The sequence below is a fragment of the Lichtheimia ornata genome (genome assembly GCF_029851405.1).
Source record: "Lichtheimia ornata isolate CBS 291.66 chromosome Unknown scaffold00183, whole genome shotgun sequence".
In the NCBI taxonomy this organism is placed as follows: Eukaryota; Fungi; Mucoromycota; class Mucoromycetes; order Mucorales; family Lichtheimiaceae; genus Lichtheimia; species Lichtheimia ornata.
Genome location: NW_026695502.1, coordinates 1 through 16,676, shown reverse-complemented (window position 1 = coordinate 16,676; position 16,676 = coordinate 1). Strand labels below are relative to the sequence as shown.

General features: G+C 43.9%; 4 protein-coding genes across 4 annotated transcripts; 3 read left to right on the top strand and 1 right to left on the bottom strand.

The window, feature by feature from the left end:
- Positions 1-689, bottom strand: O0I10_012943 (uncharacterized protein; the record flags this gene model as incomplete). The annotated part of the gene is made up of 1 exon (XM_058492824.1): positions 1-689. A coding segment is annotated over one exon (689 nt), but the record flags the coding sequence as incomplete, so codon positions are not given.
- A 3,327-nt stretch (positions 690-4,016) lies between these two features.
- O0I10_012942 (uncharacterized protein) lies at positions 4,017-6,179 on the top strand (the record flags this gene model as incomplete). Its single annotated transcript, XM_058492823.1, has 3 exons — positions 4,017-4,746; positions 4,813-5,190; positions 5,323-6,179. The coding sequence occupies 3 exons, from the start codon at positions 4,017-4,019 to the stop codon at positions 6,177-6,179; spliced, it is 1,965 nt and encodes a 654-aa protein (XP_058336412.1).
- A 3,995-nt stretch (positions 6,180-10,174) lies between these two features.
- On the top strand, positions 10,175-11,718 carry O0I10_012941 (uncharacterized protein; the record flags this gene model as incomplete). Its single annotated transcript, XM_058492822.1, has 3 exons — positions 10,175-10,769; positions 10,829-10,936; positions 11,006-11,718. 3 exons carry the CDS (start codon positions 10,175-10,177, stop codon positions 11,716-11,718), a joined length of 1,416 nt encoding a protein of 471 aa, XP_058336411.1.
- Positions 11,719-14,488: 2,770 nt separating this feature from the next.
- Positions 14,489-14,948, top strand: O0I10_012940 (uncharacterized protein; the record flags this gene model as incomplete). Its single annotated transcript, XM_058492821.1, has 3 exons — positions 14,489-14,679; positions 14,741-14,847; positions 14,911-14,948. The coding sequence occupies 3 exons, from the start codon at positions 14,489-14,491 to the stop codon at positions 14,946-14,948; spliced, it is 336 nt and encodes a 111-aa protein (XP_058336410.1).
- Between the last annotated feature and the right edge of the window lie 1,728 nt (positions 14,949-16,676).

The following is a 16,676-nucleotide window of genomic DNA, read 5'->3' as shown; positions in this document are numbered from 1 at the left end:
CCAAAACGAGAACCACCAAAACGAGAACCACCAAAACGAGAACCACCAAAACGAGAACCACCGGAACGAGAACCACCGGAACGAGAACCACCAAAACGAGCACCACCAAAACGAGCACCACCAGCATGAGAACCATCAAAACGAGAACCACCAAGACGAGAAACACCAGCACGAGACACAGAGGAAGCTTCACCACGAGCAGACACAGCAGAGACACCAGCAGCACAAACATCACCATCCGCCACAGAGACACGTTCTTTACCACCAGAGATACGTTCAACACCACGAGAGACACGTTCTTCACCACCAGAGACAAGAGTAACACGATGATCATCACCACCCGATGGATCAAAGTGCACAACGTGGACCGAGAGAACCTCACCACAACGAGTTACAGTCTTGACAACAACACCAGACATAGGAGGGGGAGCAGGCTTAAGCATTGCCAAGGTGGGATTTGCATCAACCACACGAGGCAAGCGGCTGTAATCACCAAGAGCAACCCACTTCTCCAAGTACGCAACAACGCAGGACCAAAAGTGGTAGTAAAAAAAGGCAAAAGAACCCAACAGGAAGAGAGGGAGAGCAAATTCCGCAACTATGTACAGAATGCAGTAAAGGAGAAACGCCATTATAAAAATGGGTGGAGAAGTAAAAAGAACCGCAAGGGAAAAGACGCAGAGAAGCATGGTAACAGAAAGTAATAAGAGTTGGGAAGAGAGAGGAAGAAATTCGTTGAGCTGGAAACGGCTATTTTATTACCAAGAGCACGTCACCCCATTTCACCCCATTTGACTAATCCAATGCCATGATCCTTCTCCATTGCAGTTGGAATGGGTAAACCAGTATGTCTAAACTATCTTTATATCACTTACTCATAAAAGGGTACAGGTGTGGTAGTGTTGTTAGGTGTAGTTGTATTATAGCCATACCGCAGCAATAGCCTTGGACCCCCTTCTAACAGCGCCCCTTGTCATATAATGATAATAAAAGATACGTTTATGAAAGCGTTATGAATGGTGGTTCTGTTTATTGTAAGCGTGTATGAAGGGCAGAGACTAATTCCCTTTTGTGTGTGTATGGGTGTACTCGTCTTCTTCTTGCTGCTTCTTGCCCATTCAGACCCAAAGCCGCAATGGTGGTTCGACATGGAAGCCCTCATTAGCAAGCGATGTGTGAGAAAGGGTGTGTATGAAGGTGAGTAGCGTGTTATTAGCGTGTAAAAGCCAACTTGCCTTTCTTCGTTGTGTATACTGATATGCATGTCTTTTACAGCCTTCCTGGTTCAGCAATGGCGGCAATGGCAACGTTCAGGAGGAATGGGGAAAGAGATTCTATGAAAGGGTGGCAACGAATACTTTGTTGACAAGGCAAGTAAGACCACTTGAAAAGTGTGTAGCAAAGAGACAATGTTTACGTTCTATCTCGACGAGCTTCTTATAATGAGTACGAGGATGCTTTATGCAGCGACCATATCACGTGATGTTGCAGCAAGATGACAGCATGAGAAGAGATGATATGTATGATGTACAGCAATATCCAAGGCATGTCTCGTCAAGTGCAAATCAATGGATTGAAACAGGATCATCTTCAATCAATACCAATGGAATTATCATATCGGGCCTCGTGGATGGATTGGGTGATATCAAACATCACACGTGGATCGTAGAAGTGCAACGCACAATGGTGATGAGCATGATCTTTTGCAAGTTTACTGCAAGACAATGAAGGACCCAATTACTCATGGTATTGGATCATGGCAGCACACGGCGTGCTTCGATGCATTTCTCTTTACGGTATGTATTCGCTTACAGCTGACGTTGTTTTACCAAATACTAACGAAGGCCTTATGATAGTATTCAAAAGGGGCTTTTATTGGGGATCCACATCAGCAGTGATTTGTTTATATGGTGACACCTTAGGCGATGGCTGATTTATCTTTCGACCACCCTCAACAAGTCAACAAGCTACCTTTTCTCTGGTGCAAACACAAGGGCTCATTCATACACCTGCCGACTCTCTCTAAAGCTTTACTTTCTCCCCGAGACTCCTCATTGGTGATCGCACATCTGATTGCGTATCAGCAGTTGTATCTTGCTTACTACACCATTCAGTTGGTATTGGTCCTTTCTACTAGCTTCATCTTTATCTTATGCAAACACCCCCAAACAACCTTCTCGTTTGATGACAACATCTCCACACAAGACTATATACGCTACCTGATGCCATCGTATGCTGCCCACGGTCCTGGTGTTGAATTCGAGCATTGTGACAAGTTGAAAGGTATCCAACACGGCATGACAAACAAACCAGCTACTAACGCCTTCTCATACAAACATTCATAGACACATTAATACATGAATGCAGGTGTTGGCACGTGGAATACTCTGCGACCAGAAATGACGGCATGATTCAAAGAGTGGTTAGTTGCTTTGCATTACCTTCTATCCTCACCCTTTTAATTCCTTGTTCTTTAGGCAATTCGCATAGTAGGCAATTGAAAGCATTAGTTGGATAGGACCGCTTCAGCACGAGAATCATCAAGGAATGATGGCGAGCAGCACAATATCTTTTCACATAACCGTCTTGCTATGGATTCAGTATCAAACTATCTTGTCGTGGGTTGTCGCTCTGCACTTGCACGGTGTTGCTCGATGGTGCCTTGTTTTTGTGGTCTATGATGGATCGATATTAGAATCAGGTATATGGATAGGGATCCTATATGCCGATGAGGTAGGTGAGGTTCGTTCTTTCAGGCATGCGTAGTCAATATTGATCATGTTTGAAATGCATAGATTCCGCCAATCAGAGGACCGATCCATTTTGGATGAACGCAACTAGTAATGTGATGTAAATTTCAAATGCTGTGGGATGCCGCACCCTTGTCTCTATGATATTTTAGCTATTGAATGATAAAAGAATGAATTTATAACCATACGTGATACGTGAGAATGAGCTTAAAAGTGAACGAAGCCGATTAATTAGCCAGAGGAGTCATATACAATCCACTGAAAACAGTCGCTTAGCAAATTGCTACTTAATCATTGTTGTATAAAATCACCTGAAAGGTTCTTAGTTAAGGCTACCTCATCAAAGAATACAGACTCAGGGGTGTGAATAGTGTTCCATTTCCGCATGTTTGTTCACCCCCATACACTTTAATCCATCTGTAGAAAAATATTGCCACTCGTTGGGAAGTCGAGCTTTTGTCGTAAGCCATCCATGGTAGCAAACCATTTATTAGTGGTATGGGCAAACTATCTTCCATGGCATGCTTTACACTTCATCACTGCAACAGCATCCATCATCCACTTGTAAAAGACGCCATGTCTACTAAACACCCAGCGCATTGGATACGATTTCAAGCTGATCCTTTTATTTCATAGACTGCAAGCCTACACTAATACCGCTAGCGAAACCTTCATACCTAACGTCTACGGCTACCTCAGCTGCAAGGCCTCACTTATCATACCTTTCTAACTCCAAATGCGTGCATTGATGTCCTATTAGTTGTTGCCAAGTCCTTTCCATTAGGAACAACATGACAATGGTGATGATGATGATGATGATGATGATGATGATGATGATGATGATGATGATGATGATGATTAACCCACGATGACACGACATGTGCCAAGATTTTAACACATTTCGCATTGGCATTGTATTCAAGGTTCGAAAGAGAGCATATTCAAGACCTTTATGACGTTTATTGGATTTACAAATCATCATGGGCATGATCTATTGGTGGTGCATGATGGGTAGGATGATTTTCTAAGATAGGATGATCGAATTGGTTCTAGTATTCTACCATGGAATGAGATGCACGTTGAGTGTTGTAGTATCTTCTTGAACAAGCACCATGCCGCAATACAATATTGAATGTTCTCAAGGGTGATTATTGGTTGCCATGGACACAGATAACGATGGTTGCCAATGGGTATGTTAGCCTGTGTAACATTGTCACACATAGTAATGCACTGCACCCAAAGAGATTTACACTCCTTTCTCCGTCAATGGACACGTACCTCAAGCAACTTGTGCACGAGCTTCACAATGCCGGCCAGCAAGGGGATCATGAGCATGTTATTCGCCAATCGACTCTCGCATTGGACATGGTCGACTTTCAGTTGTCAATGTTGGACATTCGAGCACGATCGTGGTGCGCGTGTGCAAAGGTTGAGAACGCTTTAGAGGATGCACGTCATATGCACCAACTCGCTCCCTTATCACCTCGTGGATACTATCGTCAAGGAAGGATCCATGCACAGTATGGTTATCATTCAAAGGCGTTGGCGATATACAAGAAGGCGGAGAGCTTGGCAGCAGCAGCAGACGATGACGATGGCTTGCGTGATGAGGTTGATAATGCTATCAAGGAATCGACACAGCAACTAAAAAAGAAGATTGACATGATTCACAAGTTACCCTTGGATGTTGTACTACGCATCGCTCCCATGGTGTTTGGAGAAGACTTTGACCACAATCATCATGCATGTTTGGATGTATCAATGGTATGGCGTGAACGTCTTTTGCAGTATGGACACCTTGCTTATGGCTTCGACGCACAAGAACCTGCCAGCAACGTGATGACTTCTCCTTATGATGTATTATGGAATGGACACAATCAGATTATTCAACTTTCACACTACGTTGAATCATTATGCATCAAAGGCAACAAGGTGCCATTCTACTTTCTTTTGGATTGTGCTCATTTTGATAGCCTCAAAACGTTACAGTTACAAGGTGAGCGGGTGTAATGCCATACATAAATGGGGAAGAATGTCTTGATTAAACAACGTCATATTGTAGATGAATCATTGTTCGGGGAACAAGAAATAGGCTATGCAACTTTAAGGGAGATAAACAGTACATTGAGACACCTGGAGCTTTGCCTTGCATTTCAATCTGATGATGATCGTGATCCATCCGTCTTTTTGGAGCGCGTACTCGGTGCTTGCAGCAACCTTGTTTCACTAAAAACCAATTACGTCTTTTATCACAATGTTCATCTTTCGACATACCCAACATTACGACGATTCGAATTCAGTCCTCCTGGTCTCTCCTTTAACACCATCGATTACAAAAAATTGTTGCTTGCTTTTCCATGCTTGGAGCATTTTTCTGTTCGATTAATCAAGGACTCCACGCTGTTGACGCATATCGACACCACCTGCCCTTATCTCCAATGTCTCGAATACAACCCCCTTTGCATCAGTGATCCATTACCAAAAGTCACCACCACAACAACGTCATCAAAATGATTACGCTTCTTGTATATCAGTGCGATTGATGGTGCATACAAAATCGATGACATCATAGCCATTGTGGTACGACACCAAGACACACTTGAGCATCTTTCAATCAACTTGCAGACCGATATGGATCCTAGCCACCTTGAGGAAATGACAAAACATCAAATGCAATTTTGTCGGCTAGCACACGTTTATTTTGGTATCACTAAAGCACCTGGATGGTCAAGGCAGGCGGTCAATGAGGGATTGGTCAAGGATGCATGTGAATTTTTCGGCAATGTACTTCAAGGGAGCCCCAATATTCAGACATTACGCTTAAGTGGAGATGCTCTGGGTCCTTCAGTACTTCATCCCTCTTTAGGCCGACTACAACACATACGCAGCTTTATGATTGGAACCTGCTTTTATGATTATGATGAGGGGGTGACCACAGGTTTACCGACAAGGAGTGTTAATGCATTGCAGCAAGTATTGAATGAACATGTTGATCACCGTACAGCAAGCAGTTTTCCACCACGCGACACATTGAAGGAACTCAAACTTATATCTCATCGAATCCATATGCCATTGCTTGACTCCATCGCACGTTTGCATTCCTTGAACAAGTTGTCGATCCATGTTGGAGACGATTTCCTTAGTGGGAGGATCCCTTTCATTGAAGACCTTTTCAAACAATGTCCAGCGTTATCCGATCTCACAATTAAGGCATCAATCATTAGCGGTTCTCTCATTTGTGCTTTGTCCAATGACCACCAACTCGAACATCTCACTCTTCATGCAAGCGAGCAATTGAATGATGCGGCTTTGTTAGGCCTGGCTACTTGCAACAGGCTAAAGACACTTGTAGTCCCTCTTTCAGTTGGCAATTATACAGTTGACTCTTTGAAGAATGCAATACCCGGACTTGAAATAAATAGCCGATAGCTTTTAAAGCAAGGTTTCAATATTGCTTGTGCAGTTCCTCTAAGTGTTATTATGAAGACGTGATATTGTATGTACGTGATGACGATTGTAATCATTGGATCAAAAGATTGTATTTATTGCACGCCTATTCGAGATACTTCAAGTAATTAGGATGTCTGCAATGGTGCTAAGGATTTAAAAACTGTATTTTTGCTGTTGGCTATAGGTAACACGTCATCTTTGTCATCACGGCATTGTTGCCTCCGCGTACATGTGTCGTAATGACGATCATGTGATTCATTTGTCGTTGGCTGTCGACTGCGGGGATATCGTCGATGTGCGTCTTTATATAATTCAAAATGGGACAACGTGCTAAACATGATATACAGGCGAAATGATCTTGTATCGCAGGTTGTTCAAAACATCTTGTTGCGAGATGTCGGTGTATTTGCCAGTATTGTGTTGCGTTTTTTGCTCCTTCCTTTGGCGAGGGTAAAAACATCTCATGGAATTTGTCTAGTGACCTTGCAATTGCGACTCTTCAGATAGCGCTCTTTCGCAACGTGTGTCGTCCAATGTAACGGTATAAGCGTTTCAGTTGCCATGGAAACGACAATCACTGAGGATTCGTTCAAGCAAAGCATGTTATAATAACATGTGGGTGCGAAATGGCGAGATGCAACAATCCAATTCTCGTCCTCCTTTTGTGGATGACAAAAATATCTTGCGTAATATAGAATCCCCTTGACACCATCCAGCCCCATGCATGGAATAATATAGATCAACGCTAGGTGTGGTTTGTGCGCCTTGTATTGTGAAAGAAAGCAAAAGTATTCCCAGGACGATGATGATGAGCCATTCCTAGATGCCATTTGTGCTGGTAGATTGCATTCCATGTTGGTCACTTGTGATTATCCGTCCATGTAGCCATTTCGACGGGGAAGAGGAATACTTGTTGCTGTGATTCACCACCATGCATCTGCTTGCTTTGTTGCTAAAGATCTTTGTAGCGCCGTAAAGAGGAATCCATTTGTGCCATCCACACTTCTCCTTTCATGCAACACCATCATTGTATATGCTGCTGTGCACCAACATCAATGGGTGGGATCCATATCAAAAGCAAGCATAGCCACATAGTGACATGTTGAAGAGATAGCGATTGTTGACAGTCGTCTTCATTCATCCATCTATCCGGCTCAATATGGTGTTGTGGTTCTCAATGGTGGTATGCGTGGAGGTAATGGTATCAAGCGTATACCACGTTTCGAGGAGATCAAAGAGAATGCCGAAAAAAGGACAACCCAAAAAGGCGAGCTGTATCGCTGATGCCGTAGCCAGGAGACGTATGATGATAACCGGTTGCCAGGTCACAAATGTGAACGTTTAGAGAGTCTGCAATCAGGGATCACCCATAAAGCGCCTAACGTATACGTCCAAAGGAAGCTCCATTAGCCATCATACACCATTAAAGAGTGAAGATGCAGTATCATCCCCAATCACATCATTTACACACCATTTTGCTCCAATCCCAATGCAATGCATCTAAGAGCTCCTTGATAGTATCTCTTGTCGCGTTTCGAAAGGTTCAAATAGATCACCATGCAGCGTTGCATAGGAGCGATCCACATGCCATACTTGATCCACCTTGAAGGGTCATCCAGGTACATCCATCTCATGCCAGCAATTGCTTGTCGTCCTTCCTTTCCCCATCAATCATGGCATCGCAACCCATTTCCATATCGTGTTGCTTGCTGTACCATTCATACGCATGAATTGCATCCAACATGAACGATCCCGTGCTTGCTTTCAGATGTGTCTAAAGAATAAAACCAAAAGTGATGAGCTGCATGAAACAACCACCATCTAAACCATTCCATCATTCCATCTTCGTCTATATACCTCACATACCAATGCCGTGGTTCATGTCAAGGTGTTTCTATGCATATCTGTAAGATAGATGGGTCGTTTGAGACGACGTTCATATCGAATGACCACGTTGCCTACCTTTTGAATCGTGCACATTATCGCGCTCACACCACGGTACCTGGCAACCTGAGAGGAAGATCAAGCTTGATTGACAATCGTTTTGCGGTTGAGATGCTACCATGGATCATACACGTTGTTTAGGGTTGTGAGATGCGAAAGGTAAAATGCAATATGTACCTGTCTCCGATCGACGTGTTGGATGATATAGTAACCAAGAGCCGGATGCCTTCAACCAATTGTTGATAATGTTGAATGCGGAAAGACGACATGGAATACGAGTAGCACCTTAGTGAAAGAGCCGTCGTGAAGGCATTTGGTGGAATAACAGGAACTCGTTGACTTGTTGTGCTAAGCACCAAGGCTTTCTATTCATCTCAATGTATCATGACATGAACAAGCCATTGTCAAAGTGGCTCAACCAGAAGGCCCACAAGGCATGGTGGCTAATACATGTTCATCAGTACATGGTAAAAATGTCAACTGTAGAGTAATACACACCTTAAAGCAACAACACGGTAAACTACATCCAAGCGCGCCATGTACTTCCATGCCATGAATAATTGCGTCCTTCATTGTCTTGTAGGAAACTTGCGAGAAACCATGCTCATCACCATTGTGCATTGCACTTCTACGATCCATGCGTCATGCTTGATATCGCCCAATGCATTGACATCGCTAGACACGGAAAATCCAATGATATTGATTGAAGATGATCCTATTTTAATCCATTCATTATCATCCAATAATTCATTCCCATCCTTTGCATATCGTTACGCTTTATACATACCATCGGTAGAGGTTGCCATATCTTTTCATGCTCTGATCTTGCTGTAATATCACGTGATATGGTCGCTTGATCAAGGTTCCTAATGTTCATTGTAAGAAACTCGTCGAGATCGAATGCCAACATCCCCCTTTGCTACACACCTTCCAAGTGGTCTTGCTTTCACCGTAAGCAATGTACTCGTCGCAGTTATGGAACAGAATCTCTTTCCCCATTCCTCCCGAACCTTGCAATTGTCGCCATTGCTGAACCAAGAAGGCTGTAAAAGACACGCATATGAGTATACACAACGAAGAGAGGCAAGTTGGCTCTTACACTCTATTACCACGCTACTCACCTTCATACACGCTATTTCTCACACATCGCTTACTAATGAGGGCTTCCATGTCGAACCACCATTGCGGCGTTGGGTCTGAATGGGCAAGGAGCAGCAAGAAGAAGTGAGAACACACCTACACACCACACAAGTAAATTAGTCTCTGCCCCTCATACACGCATAAACATATACAATAAACAACACCACCACTCATAACGCTTTCATAAACGTATCTTTTATTATCATTATATACAAGAAGCGGTGTTCAAGGGGGAGTAAAGCTATTGCTGCGGTATGGCTATAATACAACTACACCTAACAATACTACCACACCTATACCCTTTTATGAGTAAGTGATATAAAGATAGTTGAGACATACTTGTTTACCCATTCCAACTGCAATTGAGAAGGATCATGACATTGGATTAGTCAAATGGGGTGAAATGGGGTGACGTGCTCTTGGTAATAAAATAGACGTTTCCAGCTCAACGAATTTCTTCCTCTTTCTTCCCAACTTTTTTCAACTCTGCTACCATGCTTTGTTTTGCTCTCTCAGCTGCTTCTTACTGCTTCTCTCAACCTGCTCTTCTTCTTGCGTTTCCTTTTGCTTGCCTTGTGCAGCTTTTGGGTGTCCCTGCCGCGTTCTCGTTTGCCTTTGGCTACGTTCTTTCTCGCTTTTGGCCTTCTTTTGTTGCCTGTTGGCCCTCTTTTGTTGCCTGGTGGTCTTCGTTTGTTGCCTGGTGGTTCTCTTTTGCTGTGTCTTTGTGCTCGTTTGTTGCCTGTCGGTTGTCGTTTGGTGCGTTGGTGTCCTCTTTTGGTGCCTTGATGTCCTCTTTTGTTGCGTTGGCGTCCTTTTGTGTTTCGTGGTGGACCTCTTTTGTGGTGCTGTCTTTTGTTGCGTTGCGGTCTTCTTTTGTTGCATTCGTGGTGATGTGGCGGTCCATTGTCAATCCCACTTACAACCCTTACTCGCCTCTTCGCCCTTTGCCTGGTCTCATTGTCACCAACCTCTCCCCATCTCGTGAAGTCCTTTCGGTTCACTTTGTTCGTTTCGATCCCTCTTGTGTTCCTCCTGCTGGTGTTCCTTGTGTACATGAAGGCAACAAAGTGGTCTCTGGTTCCTGTGCTGGTGTTTCTGCTCGTCAAGAAGCCGTCTCTAGTCCTGATGATGATGATGCTGGTGTTGCTGCTCCTCTTGGTGTTGATGTTGAGCCTGTTACTGATGATCGTGTTGATGCTTCCGATCTCACTGCTGATGACAAACCTGTCACTGTTCCTTCTGTCACTGTTCCTTCTGTTCCTGCTCCTCTTGACGTTGCTCAAGTTCCTTCTGTTCGTGCACCTGTTGACGTTGCTCAAGTTCCTTTTGCTGGTGAGGATATTCCTTCTGCTGGTGCTCCTGTTTCTGATGAAGATCGTGTTGCTGTTCCTGCTGGTGTTGTTGAGGAGGTTAATCCTGTTGCTGATGATGACGCTCACGATGCTGACTTTGGTGTTGAGGATGACGATGAGATGGAGGAACTTTGTAAGTATATATCGAGCCATTTACTTCCTCGTGCATATTGCTAACAATGACTCTTATAGGTTTCTTGTTTTACCATTTGAGTGCGAATGACCCGTTTGACGAAGATTCGTACATGGCGCCACCTTTTGATTGGCGATACGAGGAACCCATTGACAGAATGGAAATCGGTAAATATAGATTTGACGAATTGTGTGTTCATATGGATGTAAGTATTAACATGGTTTTATGTCTTCTAGAGGACGACTTGCTTTCCATTATGTCAAACGTCCCCACCTTCCCTGAACCAGAACCTGAACCAATGGAAGTCATCAACTCTCCTGTTATCACCGCACTTGCCACCACTACCACCAACTCTACCGCTGCTTCCATTCCCACTACCATTCCTTCAACCACCAACAATACCGACACTCCTTCAAGCATCACCGATACCGCCACCACCAACACTACTGCCATTCCTATGGATATTGATATCCCTTATGCCAACATCGACACCGCCATCCCCTCCACTGCCATTAATACCGCTACTGCTACCACCACCACTATCGTTACCTCTCCTCCTCATCCTGCCCCTCTTTACAACCCTACCATGGCGCTCATCCAATCACGTCTTCAACGAATCCGACAAGCCAGCAACCCATCTTCATCATCATCCGCAACCACCACCACCACCACTACGACTACCACTACAACCTCTACTCCTGTCACTAATTCCGCCTCTTCGTCTTCCTCATCTCGATTTCGCCCTGATATGCCTCCTCCACCACCACCACCACGACGATCTATGCCAACATCTATGCCATCCTCATCAACATCATCAACCACTATTACTTCCGCTACCCCTACGCCACCTCGTGAATCCGCAACACCACCACAACAACAGCCAACATCGCCATCAGCCATCCCTGATGATGTGCGTGAGGCACGTGAAGCCCTCGGTCTCTTTGACTGAACGCGTGTGTGGGTGCCTTTTGGTAAGTGAACATTGTCTATCTATTTTTGCAACTATTACTTATATACTTCTATCGCATCTATAGGGCGACTGGTTTGGTGGTCCTTTTCCTTGAGGACGTTTTATGGTTACGGATGGGATGCCCTGCAGTCCAGTCTCAAGCGTGGATGATTCTCAGGTACGTTCAGCTTCATGTGTGTTGAGTGAAAGGGTCGGCATGTAGGTCTCGCGGTGGGAGGATCTGGAGGGTCATCGATGACGCTACCTTGGGTGCTGTAAGAGCCAACGAGAAGTCCAATTGGTATCCATGATCCAGTTTGCTATGTACAAGACCTTGCATTCCTACGTCCTCTCATGGTCTAGTTGCTACGTTACCCACTGAGGTGCTTGTTTTGGTCTTGAAAGGGTAAGTCAAAATACCGGTATTGTTTTATCACCCATTTACTTACTAATGTCTTTTTACGTTGTGGGGGCCATCATGGTTATTGATACTGTGATGTGTCCCTGCATAGTGCCACCGCCTTTACATGTTGGATGATCATGTATTGGCACAAGCGGTAATCATTCTATGAAGTGGGTATCGGCAAAGGAACATCAAGACATGGTGGGCAAGGCATCATAGCCTGGGGATTGTTGAAGATTGGACGTCGTTGGATCCGGTACCCTTGGTGCAGAGGATAAGACTTTGAAGGATCCGTGGGAGGGAAAGAGGCCTCATGTCGATTCCTTTCACTCTCCACATGGGGTTGAATGTGCCTGGGATGACATGCCACGTCCTTGTTTCTGGTTCTGTAGGGTATCCCTGTGAACATGTTATGGTCACTGGCTGTGGTATGTATTGAAATACGAATGTCTATGTCTTTTCAAAATGTTAATGGATGTCTCTCTTAACAATAGGCCTTGGGCCCTTTTGGGGCGATTGTATGAGCAGCGGCTGCTGTCGCGGAGGACAGGAGTTCTCTTTTCTTTTTATTGGTGGCGTTACCGATTCGGATATTGTGCATATGGTGGATACCAATGGACACACGCAAGGGTTCTCTTTTCTTTTTATAGATGGTACAATGATATCAAGGCATCGTTGTCATGGCAACAAGGCGCAAGAGTTCTCTTTTCTTTTTACTCGTGGCATTACCAAGCTGAACACATGGGTCGCCATGGTTACAAGTCTCAAGATTTCTCTCGCTCCTTTCATTGGCATTGCCACATGTTAAGAGGCTATCATCATGTCTACAAAGCAAACGGTGTGTCTTTTCAAGAATACTGGATCGGTGCTATTGCCAAGTTGGACACATTTATTGCCAAGGCTACAACTCAACGACATTACATTGCATGCATCTTATTCGCGCTATTATCTATTTGGATACATTCATTGTCATGGCGACAGATCAAAGGAGGTCCTTTTGATTCTACTGGCATCGTTACCAATTTCAACACATTCATCACCAAGGCGACAAGGCACAAGGAATTGTTTTTCATTTTATTGGCGGGACACACTTATCGTCATGACTACAGAGGAGACAAGACATTTTCCCTTCTATTGGCGGCGTTACCTATTAGGGTCATTTATCATTGTTGTTCAATGCACACTGGGGTCTCTTTCTTCAATCCACGACATGGTGTCACTGAATTTGGGCATTTATCGGCATGGCAACAAAGCACAAGGGCTTCTTTTTCTTTTATTCGATGAGGCGATTCGTTGCGATGCAGCTATTATCTTTGATCCACGTGCATACGATCCTGCTTCATTCAGCAGTTGGTGCTCCTCTCTGTGATACGATACATGGCTATGGGATCAAGATGCAGATCAACACGTATTCCTTTTATGGGCGTCATGGTGGCAACAGCAAGAACACCATCATCTGGTGACGACCAAAATGAGGTTCATGTCGTTTATTTGGCGGAACGCTACAACGCAAAGAGGAGGTGGCCTATTGTATTCTATAATCGACAAAGAGTCACACAGATGGCAACGCAATGGCATTGTGGAAGGCGTTGACGTTCATCACACCACGATTGTTATGCCTGCAACTGGGAAGGTTCATACGTATGGCATCAAGAATGGATTATTACAAGAGATTTTTGGACACTGGTGGCATTTATCACTTGAGTTGGTTGGCAACACACAACTATGAGGATGGCTTTATGGCACTTGGCGGAACCAAGGCATACCTGCAGGCGTCGCATTATGTTCACATGACATCCCATTGGCGGCATATGCATCAAAGTGATCTTTCAAGAAGGCTTTCTTGTTACAATTTGCCATCACCAAGATATTCCAATTCAATGGCATGAGGGACGGATTTCAAAGCACACATGTGGTAGCGGATGGTGTAGACATCTCATCCCCCGGTGGTGGAGCATGCCGAATTGGAACCAATGCACGTGCCATGACTTCATATTGGATCATCTACACTCTATGTGATCAAGAAGGCTATGCATTCATATACACATGGGTGGTATGGCGTTGCAAGAGCATTCACAATATCAACCACGATTGTTATCATCATTCAAATCTGGATCTTCTCCGCAAAGCCATACCAATCCAAAGATGCCTGGTGCTCTGTGGACCTTTTCCTATCATCGGAGGTTCATGCATGGTTACGGACAACATGACGAAGGCTCAAATCGCATTATCAAATCAACATGGTCGACATTGCAGCCAAAGTCAAGAACAAACGAACCAAGGATCGACCATTCAAAACGTACGTATATGCTTCCAAAAGCCCATCTATAACTATGACGCTTACCATATCATTACATAGATGCAATCATGGAATGTCTGTACCATATCATAGCGGTTCTGGCGATCGATTCTGGATTTCCTATGCACAGCAATTGCAAGATTCCACATACATCAAAAAAATCAATCTATGGCTCTCTCTCTATCTCTCTCGTACGCGCATACACGTTCATCAATCATTTCAAACAAGCGCTATATACAACACAAACACAAACGTCAAAGTAAGTATCATTTGTGAACTGGTTGGCATACAAGGTCCATGTATTAACAAAGGTATTATAGAACAAACATGCCTGGAAACAAACGTCAATGGCATCAAGACCGGTCTGGAGGATATGTATCGCTTTGTCGTTCAGGGTCACAGGGCACCATGCGTCCACCGATTAAGAGTCGCCTGGCCGTTGGGTGCCGTGCTGAATCTGCTCAACAATCTCGACCATCACTCAAATAAGGATTGGCATTCAATATCATCAAAATCAAAAGAGCCTGAAAGAAAAGTACGTATATGATTGGCATTATCAAGGATGAAAAGTGGATTCTCATTGTGGGCTTGTAGAAAGAAAAGAAAAAGAAGAGAAAAGAAGAAAAGTGGGACTTGCAAGAACTATGCTAGGAGAACTTGGATCACGCTGGTATCGGTGGTAGACCACAAACGGCCTTACGTTGGCACAAGTGAAAGGATACTCAAAACCATATACGCGCTCCCCATGATAATCGGTAAGTACATCTGGGTCACTTTTTTACCTAGCTACTGCTGACATTATCATCCATAGAGTGACCACCATGCATATCAAAGTTTCTTTCAATTCAATGAGGGCGTATCAAGTGGATGGCACAACATACAGTTAAAGATGGCAAGGAGCAATCAGGAGGACTCACGACTGGAGCAAGGATGAAGTACAACTTCTGTCAATGGACAAGGAATGGAAACACGCATACAATGGAAAATGTGTATTGGCAAGGCATTGTAAGTATGGGGTCGTACTTTGGAGGCATGCATACCAATCATTTGACATATGATAGTAGATGCAGCGTTTACGGACAACTCTGTGGAAAATCATGGCCGGCTTGTAGCTGTCGTCAACGTCTTAACAAAACATTGCTCTTTGGTGGTAGGAGCAACCTTTGACTGGTGGCGGTCATCAATGCCTTGCTAGATGTCTATATTAATATCTCGTTGTAATAATATTATACATACATTTATAAGCTCATGCATAATAAAGCATGCGGAATCTATTATAATACATCATACTTTCATTAGGCCTACGCATATGTACTAAGCATCAGCAATTGATTGGCAACAATGCTGTTCATGATCCAGCAGCCATAATTAGTTTCTAACCCAGGTGCATCATGATAGTGGATAGCAATGACATGTAGTGGACTTTGGTTTTGCTATAAACGTGATCCACGTAAATAATACGGTAACCTCCTCAAATCAGCAAAATTCCTCCCGTTGTCTCTTTTACTGTTACACGCTTCACTTGGCTATTTGAACTCAAAGCAATGAAAAGATGAGGTCTGCAGATTGTGTGAGGACCTGCCGCCCGTTGCCCATTGTAAGGTAATTCTCTTTTTATATCATCAATATGGATGCTTAAGGGTGTATTCATGATTCAAGGATAATTGGTTATCCATAGGACAAACATTCATGAGCCATGCAAGTACATATCTTCTCAATCACAGAATGTCCGGGAACTAGCACTATACCGCAATCTTTATTTCTATGACCCAAAATGCTATCCTAATACCGCTAGCAAAATACCAATCCACATCATCCACCAGTATCCTAATCCTAAACGCTCTTTGCGAGGTCCGTGGTGATTCATCTTGCCTATCCAATCTCTAGATTGAGTGAACCCATACGAGCAGTGAACCTCGGTGAACAAGGGTATCCCGAGACACCATCTTCATTGTTTACCTCGTTAACCCAAATCAACATCATCATACTGCTTTCACCAGATCCATATATAGGAGGGAAAAGGATTCGAAGGAGTAAACGTGGCAGTCCATGGAGCAAAGGGGTAAAGACACATGCGCATTCGATCGTGCCGAAAAAGATGTTGTGGAGTATTCGAGCATTGTCTGGTGATCCGAGTGCTGAAAGAATCACATCCAAGAAGTAAGACAACATGTATGCACTATCGAAGATTGACGTTTGTTCATGCTGTTGATGATGATGATGATGATGATGATGATGATGATGATGATGATGATG